Source organism: Schistosoma mansoni (assembly GCF_000237925.1).
Source record: "Schistosoma mansoni, WGS project CABG00000000 data, supercontig 0148, strain Puerto Rico, whole genome shotgun sequence".
In the NCBI taxonomy this organism is placed as follows: Eukaryota; Metazoa; Platyhelminthes; class Trematoda; order Strigeidida; family Schistosomatidae; genus Schistosoma; species Schistosoma mansoni.
Window position 1 is genome coordinate 353,538 of NW_017386045.1, and position 12,632 is coordinate 366,169.

General features: G+C 34.3%; 1 protein-coding gene across 1 annotated transcript in view; it reads right to left on the reverse strand.

The window, feature by feature from the left end:
* Window positions 1-8,925: 8,925 nt before the first annotated feature.
* Smp_125110 (hypothetical protein) overlaps window positions 8,926-12,632 on the reverse strand; it is a gene marked incomplete at its 3' end in the record, with an annotated part of 38,385 nt that continues 34,678 nt past the window's right edge. The window contains exons 21-25 of the mRNA XM_018799398.1: window positions 11,320-11,923; window positions 10,173-10,658; window positions 9,484-10,043; window positions 9,284-9,357; window positions 8,926-9,073 (exon numbers count right to left, since the gene is read on the reverse strand). Of these exons, the coding sequence (XP_018646616.1) occupies window positions 8,926-9,073; window positions 9,284-9,357; window positions 9,484-10,043; window positions 10,173-10,658; window positions 11,320-11,923 (1,872 nt within the window). The remainder of the gene's footprint in view (window positions 9,074-9,283; window positions 9,358-9,483; window positions 10,044-10,172; window positions 10,659-11,319; window positions 11,924-12,632) is intronic.

The window sequence follows — 12,632 nt, forward strand, 5'->3', positions numbered from 1 at the left end:
TCTCTCTAAAAATGCTCTCACATGGCCACAGTCCTACTCAAATCTTTCAAAGTGAGTGTTGTTTACGAAGTTGAGAGGATGAAAAGAGAATGTTCGGCACTTTAACCGGTTTGGTGGATATGGAGTATCCACCTTGGGGAGTTGGAAAACCCTCATTCCAAACCAATGATGCATATGGACTCCAAGGATCCTTAAGGAACAAATGGCATTTTGATGAATGCATCAATATTTCTGATTGGATAATTATGAAAGAAATAACCCTTAAATGATCAATATTTTTTTGTTCAAATAAACAAAATAATTTCAACGACACGTTTAACAGTGGAATTAGAAGCAGTACAATAGTATTGCCTCTAATTATCCCGAAGCGATTTATGAATGGTAACTTGTGAGGACTATTTATGGACCAATATGATGCATATATTTCCTATTGTATAATTGTTAAGTAACTAAACTATTCATATTCGTGTCCCTATTATTATAAGTTTTATTTTGACCTTTAGACTATTATTATACCCAGTCTATTGATTACTGTTCCCCACATTCACAGCCACATTTGGTTAATTCTTGTACATATGTTGTTTTGTGGTACGATGTGATCAGTTTGTTTAGTATATAAACCCAGTATGTTTGAGAATAATGATTCTTATTGCAGAGGTTGTTATTGGTGTTTTGGACCTAATTGGCTGGGCTAGGCAGAAAGCAGGACCGATAAACTGCTCATACGGATATTGTGTATCATTGGACCCGATCAAATTAACGGGGGTCATCACGTTATTTAACGAACAGGGCACTCACTCAATCGATATAACAGATACATGTCTATTTATAAATATTCATAGCTACAGCTTGATACAAATGTGAGTTTTATTCTAAAGGGAATATAATTGATATACCATAAATGAAGTTTTTATGTCCATATTTCACGTCTTTTATTGGATAAATTACATACTACTTAAGTAGTCACTAATAATTATAGTAATTTTACTTAAATCCACAAGATCTTTCTATTCAAAGATGAGCAACATCTTGTTTTTATAATCTGTAATCCGTAGAATCCCCTTAATTAAATAAAATTATTGTAAACATTCAATACAATGAAAACCTAGTTCTTTTTTTGTATTTTTCAGTTCTCTATTTGTTAGTTTTCCCAGAACAAACCCCCCCCCTGCCCAGCAATAAACAACATATAATCACCAAAGCTAAAAAAAGAGGAATGAAAGCGCATGCACACACACACGCACGAAGATTTTTTCTTCACATGAATTGACAATTTGACAAGAAAAACAAACAATGAAATTGTTTACTGAAGAAAAATTGTATATTATTTATTATTATTACCTTTATTCAATATTATATTTTTGGTACAATATAGAATTCTCAGCACAAAGTACTTCAACAAGTTTTCATTTCTTACTTCTTCGTCCTTCCTGACGATAAATATTGAGTAATCTTCAGTTAGAAGTTAGCAGACCAGTCAATCGACATCTGGTTAATGTACATTCTTCTCGTTGTATAGTGTCAGCAACCACGATATCTCTGATTAGGCTGTAGTGAGTTGAAAGGTGTACCTGAGAAGTACATAAACCTTGTGAAGGCTCTTTACTCGAACACTATCAGTCGAGTGAGAGCTTATCGCGAACTGTCATATGATTTTACAACCTCAAGTGGTGAACGTCAAGGCTGTCCACTATCTCCATTTTTGTTTAACTTCATTATAGACCTGTTGCTGGAAATAACACTCTCGTCGACTGAATTTACAGGAATTGATCTCCTACCAGGGGGACCACTAAGCGACTTAGAATACGCAGATGACATAGTCCTGTTTGTTGAAGACGCTGACAAAATGCAAAGTCTTCTGTTGGAACTCAGTAATAATGCCAGGATGTTTGGGATGCGTTTCTCCCCATCCAAATCTAAATTGTTACCCCAGGACTGGCCTGCGTCAACACCCGAACTAAGGATAGGGAGTGAAGTAGTCGAACGCGTGGACAACTTCACTTATCTTGGAAGTCTGATCAGCCCTAATGGGTTGGTGTCTGACGAAATCTCAGCACGGATTCAAAAAGCTCGTTTGGCTTTTGCCAACTTACGTCACCTATGGCGAAGACGAGATATCCGTCTATCAATTAAGGGACGAGTATACTGCGCATCAGTTCGTTCTGTTCTTCTTTACGGCTGTGAAACATGGCCATTAAGAGTAGAAGATACTTGTAGGTTACTAGTATTTGACCACAGATGCCTTAGAAATATTGCTCGCATCTGCTGGGATCACCGGGTAAGTAATAGTGAGGTTAGACGCAGGGTATTAGGGAACGATGGTAAATCAGTTGATGAGGTCATGAATCTTCATCGACTGAGATGGTTGGGCCATGTGTTACGTATGCCTGAACACCGATTACCACGACGCGCTATGATGACTAGTATTGGGGACGGTTGGAAGAGAGTTATGGGCGGCCAAACCAAAACATGGCATCAGTGTTGAAAGTCACTAACTTCTAGCCTGAGCCATGTTGGCAGATGCAGACTACTTGTTTGGGGTCCGCGTGACTATCGTAACCAATGGTTGGAGACTCTAGGTGACATGGCTCAGAATCGATCACAATGGCGTAGGTGTATACACTCTTTATCTTCCCTTAAACTATGAGATTAAAATTGATTCATATCTCTCTTCCTTCCTGTACTGTATCCTTATATACAACCTTTCTTTATATACTACCACCACTAAATTAACTACTTCTATGAATCCGGTGTTCATCTTGTTGTGCTAACGAGGTATGGCAACTTGGGCCGATGCATATATGTGCCTGGTCCTACGTTGTAGCTGACTGACTGACTATAGTGAGTTCGTACGTAGAGGTTGTTGATCCTGGTTCGTGTTCGTTCGGCGAGGCATCCAATTATGTTGCGTGTTCCAAATGTGGCTCACCAAATATGTAGAACCGTGCTTCGTTCATAGTTCACTTCAATAACCATTATAATACAAGTCTTAACGGTGCATAATATCAGAAGGCAAAAGGAAGCGGCAACTACATTTTTATTGATAAATGATGCAAACCAGGTTATAAGCGCATGAGCAAATGTTAGCGAGTGAAGCAAAGACGATGCGTAGTGGAGATGGCTGGGAAGCCAACTCGAGAGCGAAGCGAAAATAATACGTATTGGAGATAGCGGGGAAGCCAACTCATTTTAGGCAAGCGTTAATTAATATTTATAATCAGAAAAAAATGAATGACAGACATATGATGAATAAGATACGAAGTGTGCACACTTATACGCTCATATAAAAATATAGTCAGTTAAATAAGCGAATAATTAACAAGATCAAAATATGACTCATAAAGTATAGGTGAATTGGCTTGGCCAGTAGCTAGAATAAAGTATATGGGCTTAACATAACAACTAATACTACAAGGCCTTTTGTAACGTTGACAGCGAAAGGTCTTACACTTTTCAGAAACGCACCTGAATAGGTTGTACAATTAATAGGCATAATGATGTGTGAAAACAAACAAAATTAGATAACTCGTTGAAATATATAGGTGACAGCAATAGGTAGCCCAGATGTTTAAACAGGCTGCCAATATTTACTGAATTGGTCCTTGCTTATCATGATTATACCGTTTTTTCTCTAAGTGATGTACATTCTTGAACTTGTCAATTTTTATATTTAAAAAAGAAAAAAAATAATCATATTCCCCAAAATTGATGATAACGGTGTTGATTGTTTTCGAGAGTTTTAAGTAGTTGTCGTTTCCTACGTTATGGAAGAATGTTTATTGAGGAGGACGTATGCTAATTCGTTATTGATTTTTATGTCCGGCTTTTTATCACGTGAATTATCCACCAATCGAAATACGACTTCTCTATTTTCAACACTGTGACAAATCAATGACGTTCAACTGGTATGAGTAGTCTAGTGTCCTTATTGGTCCCTTGTCCGCCTAGCCCTTCCAATTGAGTCCAGAACACCAACTGCAACTTCTGCTATACGAATCATTTATTTCAAGCATACTCGGTTTATATACCACACAGATAGACCGTATGACACCATAACAGAAAATAACATCTATACAAGATCAGGCCAAATGTGGTTGTGGACGTGGGATACAATAATCAATAAACTGAGTGTGATTTAGGAACAGTGAATCGTATAATAATAATCCATAGGTCAAAATGAAGCTTATAATAAGATGAATATAGATATACACAATCTAATTACTGAATAGCTATACAATAAGAATATATATAGAATAATCGTCCATTAATGGATTCAAGAAGTTATCCGTACTTACGTCTTCACTAGGATATAACAATATAAGATCTGGGAGTGTGATTTCAGTGTCCGGAAAAAAAGTCTGATGTTCGGACACGAAGCCATCTTGGAAAATCATTTTTGATATATTAGCTGTGTACTTAACTCTAGAGATGAAGGATCATGGGAATAGGTATGCTATGTTGTTTTCAGTGCTGATCGTTTTTCAAATCTTTTCGTTTCATTGTATAAAATCAGGTTCGCTATCAATATTTATTGTTTGACAGAAATAAATTAATGACATTACATCACAGCACATTCAGTTAAACAACCTTTCCTTTATACCATGAGTTGTTACTTTTATGTTACTGTCCCCCAATTGGCCTACTTTTCATGGTAGAACCTAAAGGAACGAATGCTGCAGCCAGTATAGCTTGTTTTTATCATTACGATAGGAATGGTTAACTATGAAATCTAGGTAACACCTACAGTCGGGTTATGGCGAAAAACTTGATTATAATTTCATTACCACTTAGTCTCAGAAAGTCCATATACCATATCAATTGCTGTCAATGGATAATCAACTTGAAAATATGCTGAAACAATAAACTATTCTATATTTTGTCACGAATAGTTTATCTCCATCTAAGGTTTGAATATTTCGAGAAGTAACAGTAAAATTACAAAATTCTTGCGTCATTAAATTTTGAAATTGATACTTCGAACATATTACTTAGTGTTTGTGAGTGGCATAATAATGAACACTAACATTTCAACCTTTGAATGAGACATCATAATGAATGTCATTTTATACCTTCTATTCATCCAAGCCCGAAAGAACAAGATATATCTGCAAGTACGATAACTATTATGTGGAAAGTGATATGGGACAGTATGAGCATACAAACCTTAACTATGTATTACTTTAAGAATGGAACTATAGTACTTACTGATAATCATAATCACTTTCTTGCATCATCATCATAATCTACATACGGACACTTCATGAGTTATGTTAAGAGTGAATTTTTCATAGTTGAAATCATGAGTAAATTGAAGTCAGGCCACAATGGAAAACCTGGAAGCACTGGACGGCCGTTTCTTCCTGTTATGGGACTCCTCAGCAGTGCGCATCCACGATCCCGCACTCGCGAGATTCGAACCCAAGACCTATCATTCTCGCGCCAGAGCACTTAACCATGATTTCAACTATGAAAAATACTGAAATCTCCACAAAACCCCTTCTGATTATTATTGTATACTCACTAGTGACTGACTTCAAGATACATGTCCTGGAGTTCTAGTGGGAAGCAGTGACCAGTGGAGTCCAACCACGTCTGTTGTGAGGTAACAACTCACTGAAGACAATTGGTGAACGGTTGCTCAAACTTCGGGGATTGGTTGAAGTTAGACATAAACACCGTTGGATGCCGGCTCAGTGGTCTGTCGGTTAGTGCTCTGGGGCGAGACTGATAGGTCTCGGGTTCGAATCTCGAGAGGAGGGACCGTGGGTACGCACTGCTGAGGAGTCCCATAATAGGACGAAATGGCTGTCCAGTGCTTCCAGGTTTTCCATTGTGGCCTGGCTTCAATTTACTCATGATTTCAACTATGAAAATACTGAAATCTCTACAAAACCCCTTCTGATTAAGAGTGAATATCAACAAATGACGTCTATAGATGAAGTGATATCGTTTGAAAATAGTAATGGCCTTTATGATATACAAAACTTCTGACAGTACTATGAACTAAGAAAACCACAACATTACAAACCTAAATAAATACTGTTAGTATTACCGAAGAATGACAAAGCAATACAATTAGAACAAGCAGAACTAAATGATTCGTCGGTAATATGTACCATCATGCATTATATCAAACATATAACAAAATGATTTGAAGTAACATAAGCTACTGAGCTATATTAAGTAGTGCTGCACATAAACAAATAACAATCTGAAGGTGCATATATAGGCATAGATTGCAGAGCATCTGTACAAAGCCATTGAAATTTCAAATGCTCCACAAAAAAAGATTTCCTGTAAAATACTGCAATTCGTCGGAGGAATAAACATATCAATTTTTTTCTGTTTAGATATATATTGGAAGAATGCAAAATGCTTTGGGACTAAGAACAATCGGTGGTAGATTAACTTTAATTGTAGGGTCCAGATAGGTGGTAACAATTGACCGAGGATGATATGGGCAACTACGATTACAGAGAACACAACTTTAAATAACAAGACATATTTACACACTTCTAATTAACCAAACGACGAGTCACTCCTATTTTTTTTGACCACGTTAAACTATCCGTATTCATTTCTGTGCGGTTTTGACGATTATAGATCAAACAAATAATTCCCTGCTATAAAGCTACACAATTCAAATAAAAGTTATTCAGTGGGTAAATATAGATTGGAAAATTAATTTCCAAATCACTTAAAGTTCAAGCATCCATTAATTTAAAAATAACAAGAAAACCCAGTGATTAATACAATTTGATCTACACTAAGAAGGATTTAACAAACGTCATATTCGTCACTACCCACTATTGAGCCTGTCCATGCACGATTGTATTGCTGCATGCTGATTGTCTAATTCTCATCCAATTAGCGCTAGTCGATACTCGGGAAAGACCCCAGAATCTTCTTATGTAAAAACTATAAATACACTAACGTATTTCTCACTGCGCTTTTCACTTCCATCTATCCTTATTATTTGGAATATAATTTCTTCCTGTTCAACCGTGTTCTGATTTGGGGACTTGTCGAGTGTATCGGTGCTCAAGAATGCTAAGCAATAGGAAGAGCTAGGTCGTAATAAGGAGATATATATAACAGTTATAACATAAGTCCAGAGAAATTTGAATAATACAGAGAGGATCAGTACACCTTGTTGTGACACAAATGCTAACTAGCACGATACTCAGATCAAGCTTGATTCTTTGTCAAGTATCTTCAATCACCTATGATTTAATGAAATCAAAATAATAATTCAAGATTCAAACAAGTAAAACTAAGTGAATCTAAACTTCACCCCATCACACAAGCAAGTGGCTATCAGGACTCAGTAGCTGAGTGGATAACGCGATGACGTTTGAAGCGAAAAGTACTGGGTTCGAGTCCCAGGGTGAACATCAACAAGTCTGAGATGCAGGTACATCCAGCTGACGAGTCCCAAATAGGACGAAACGCGCATCCTGGATTCCACTACTAGTCACTATCCATCTTTGCCTACAATGCTTGTGAATTAAGGCTATATCGAGGCAATAGTCACAGTATGCGCATATGCCAATTAGAGACTGACCAGTTGCAGTCCTAAAAACATCAATGGGAAGATTCAAACAGACAATACAAAGTGAATTTAATAATTCAAAACATTTCTTCATATAAATACATTATTATTATTATGATTAGTATTATCATAGTAAAGAAAAAAGAAGGAATTAAATTAAATAAATTATACTGATGATGATAATAATAATAATAACAATAATAGTAATAATGATTAAGAAATGCCACACATTACTTTTTGTTTTGTTTGTTTGTATTTTTTTTTAAAAAAAGAAAAACAGTCACCCCTCCCCCATGAAACCAAATTGATCAAGTTAAAGTAGAATAGAACAGGGTAGAATAGAGCTGAGAAAACCAATAAAATAGTAATGTTTTCCTTTAAAAAGAACAATCTTTTAATAGCAGATTTATATACATTGACAATTTTTATATTCTTCAACTTTAAATTTAGTTGTCAAGAGAGGGAGAGAGAGTGAGTGAGAGTGAAAAAAGAGGGGTAAGATCATTGATTTCAACGAAATCAGTATTATTATCATTATCATGAATAAGAAATAATTCATTCATACACATAATTCAAAATAAGGGATTATTGTGCATATTGTCTAATATGGACAATTAAAGCATGCCAATAAGAATTAGATGAGGAAATCTTAGCAACCAATATCCATAACAATAATGACAAGTGTGTGTGTGTGTATGTGGAGGAGGAGGAGGGAGAGAGAAGATCATTTGATGAGATGTTTTTATGGTGTGTGTATATATAAATGACATAATTATCTAAAGAAAAATATTATGTATTTTGTTGTAAATATGTACATACATGGATGAATTAAAACAAAATGATAAGGTTTAGAACTTCATATACTGTATTGTCACATACACACAAATGACTATTTGATTAAGGGTTCGAACAAGGTAGATGGTATTTGAGTTTAAAACAAAAAAAACAAACAAGTTAGTCAAGTTTACATTAACGTACGCCCGCGCGCGCACGCGTGTGTGTGTGTGTGCAGGGGGCATCAAAACATTCTTAGAGGAGAAGGTGATAAACGCAAAATAACAATATACACAACATATATATATATATACACGCTTAACTACATACATCGTACACACTAAACAGAAAAAAATAAACAATATGAAAGAATGAAATTAATGGGAAAAATTATCATTCAACACAAAATAGATGTGCGTTTATTCAAAAAAAGTTTCATGATCATCTTCCTAATTTGGCTTACAAATGAGATGAGAGAGAGAGGAGGGGTAGGAGGATGAGGAGGGGAAACAGGAAACAAGACTGAAGATTATATGTCTATGAATGTAAATCTTGATTACAAATTTTATCTATTATGAACAACTTTCTATATGATAGAATTAACAATTTGAAGCTTCAGAAGGATCACGATTATTATTTCCAGTGGTATAAATGCGATCTTGATGTCGATGTGATGAATTCGACATTGATCTTTCACCATGATTATGCCTTGATGAATATGGAGAGTTGTCATCACGATCTCTTGATCTATGTGAAGAAGAATCTCGATAACGAGGATTGTATTCATCATGACGATGTGATTGTTGATGATGATAATGAGATGGATGAGTATGGTGTTTACGATCATAACGAGAATTATGATTAGAATGATGACCAAAGTATGGATGTTGTTTCGATGTTGATGATGATGATGATGATCTATAATGATCAAATTTACTGGAATTTCTTGATTGATACGAGTTATTATGATGTCCATGTGAATGATGACGATTTTCATAATGACCACCATAATCACGAGATGGTTCTTTAAACTTTCTAGATGTTGAAATACTACTGCTACTATTACTACTATTTTGAGATGTAGGAGTGGTATTAATAGTAGTAGTAGTAGTACTAGTAGTAGTAGGTTGACGTGATTTTGTTAGATCCATGTCTACTTTTGTTTTTAATTGACAAGTTTGAACAATTGGAGTGTGTAAATCTGCAACACTATAACTAGTTTTAATTGATTGGAAACATTCAGGTATAATATCAGTAGATATAGGTTCTACTGAATCTAATTTTTCATCTAATACAGGTGTTCCAATACTTATTGGAGGAGAATCATTATCGACAAATGCAGGTTTTGAATTGGTTACTAATGATATAGGTGAGATGATTTCTGCAGTGATAGTTTCATTCTCGACAAGCTGATTGATTTCATCTTTCACAGATAATGATGATGAGTTCAAAAGGGAATGGTCTTGATAAATAGATTCATCCCGTTGAAACTCTATCGTATGATGATGATCATGATTATTGATAGTTGATATTTGTTTATTATCCGTCGAATGATCAATCACATTAGCATCATCATTATTCAATTCAGCAGAGAATTCGTCATGTTTTGATAAATCTTTTTCAGGCGAGGAATTATATGCAGTACATATGGAATTCATCGTTGAATAATCATCTGAAACTAATGTTTCCACAGCAAATTTTGTAATAGGTTTATACTCTTTATTATTATTATTATTATTAGTAGTAGTAGTATTGGTAGTAGTAGTAGTAGTAGTAGCGTTAGTATTAGTATTATTATCTGGAGTTGGAATGACAGTTGTAGAAAATTCATAACTATCATCAATACTACTATTATCGATCATTTTTTCTTCAGTAGTAGTTAGATTATTGTGTAAATCTATAGAAGTATCTAACAATGAATTATCCTCATGATTAGTTGTTATCAATGGCATATTCTCCTCTTGTACATTATTCACAATACAATGACTATGATTGACATTATCTATATCCATATCATTATGAGTAGGAGATATATTATCAGTTGAAGTAGGCAAGATTGTATTATGATCATCTTCAACAACAACTTGCTTTTCAAAGGAGAATTCAATAGATTTATCATTGTTTAAAGGATTTATTAGATTGTCGTCTATGGATACACTGGAACTATGTACATGATTATTGTCTATTGAATGATTTGAAGTAATACTTGATGTTGAAAGTGAATTATCAAAATCATTTATTGATTTCAAATGATTATTATCATTATCACTATTAAATGACATAATAACTGGTTTATCCAATGTCAATGCAAAATGATTCATTTCTGTGACAACTTTATGAATTGAAATATGACTAGAGAAAATTGGTTGTATATTCATTAAACAAGTATCATCATTCCAAATTACATGTGATTCATATAAATGTGTATGTAATGATGATGATGATGATGCTGACCGACGACGATGAGGGTTGTAATGATAATGTTTGATCTATTGAAGATATTTGATTAGTAGAAGGTGATAAATGTTTAGTATCCTCTGTAATATTCATTGAATTATTCAAACTTTCATTAGATATATCATCATTGATATTATTATGATTTACTTCAGATAAATGATTAACAATTGGATATGAAGTATTACTATTATTATTATTATCTTGTAGATTGTTAATCATTTCAGGTTCTGGTACTAATCTTTTACGTGTAATAGAACATTTACGTTTTCTTGTTGATCCAATACTAGGTGAGGATGATGATGATGATAATGATATAGTCAAATGATCATCAGTAGATAATGATGACGATGATGATGATGTAATTATGAATTGATTATTTGATGTAGGTTTTAATATGATTGATGATAAACGATCTATAGAATCTTCATTAGATGGTAAATCAGATTGCTTCAAATTAGCATTAGTAGTAGTAGTAGTAGTAGTAGTAGTAGTAGTAGTAGTAGTAGTAGTAGTGGTAGTAGAAGTAATTGGGACACTAGGATTATTCACACTCATTTCCTCTGTATAAGATGGTAGAAGAGAATCATTTAAAAGTTGTTTAGGTGAATTTTTATCCATTGTATTACATGATGAATGATTTGAATCGATTATGACTAATGATGATGATGATGAATTATGTTCTACAGTAATTTCAGATGATGTTTGAACAATATCTGATTGAATTGGTGATGAATTTTCTGAGATACATGTACGTTTAATGGGTATACTTAGAGATTCATCTTCTTTACTGGATGATATATCATCAATTTTATCGAGGAGTATAGCATCTGGTGACGAAGATTTATTAGGTGATAATGATACAGGATTAGATGATGTAAGTTTTAATGATTTATTGAAACCTCTGCTTCTTCCACGATTGATTTTAAGTGGAATTCGACCTCGAGAACATAAACTACGTGATGATGGTGAAGATATTTCATCAACAACTGGATTATTTTCAACGGGTAACAATGAAATGGAAGTTTGTTGTTCTTGTTGTTCTGGAACAATGGAATTTTGAGGTAATGTAACTGTAGATTGTGAAGAGTTGGTTTGACGTTTCCGTTCCAACCAGTCAACAACACGAGCAAGTTTTTCACCCTAGATTTTCAGAACAAACAAAACGAAAAAAATGAATGACATGAAAAAGGTGTAAACAGAAATATTCCGCATAAAAGCGAACCACTTTCAAGAGTAAATACTTCTTACTTTATACGTAAATATCAACATAGTATGTAAAGATGATAAGTGGCAAAAATAATCTTTGAGAGTAGACCGATCTATTAACTGTAAATTACCAATGAAATCATTTAATCTGGAAACGTATTGTGACTGTATATCACGACAACTTATCAAATTTAGTCATTTATATTCAAACTATTAATCTTGTGAGGACGAATGATGCTACTCAACTGAGCACATTGAAATAGATAGTTAGTCGGTGGTAATCAAGGTACAACCTAGCACGAATATTTACTAGTCCGAACTCTCATAACACGTTAGCATGACAAGCTAAAGTTAGCAGGATCAATAGCGAGGAAATACAAATAATGTATTAGTGATGATAATGAGAAAGACCAAACATTGGGAATACAGTTCAAGCAAATACAAAAGGCATATATGAAGGAATACGAAAACTTAAGATCTAGATGGAGTAAGATCAAAAGCGAATGCATGAAAGACGCATCATACAAAGTCTCTAACCGTTAGCTGTAATTATCTAGAGGACCCCCAATCAGGTATTAAACATCTAACAGCACAGCTCAAACCAATAATAAACGACTCAATAGATTGATGATACACTTCCATT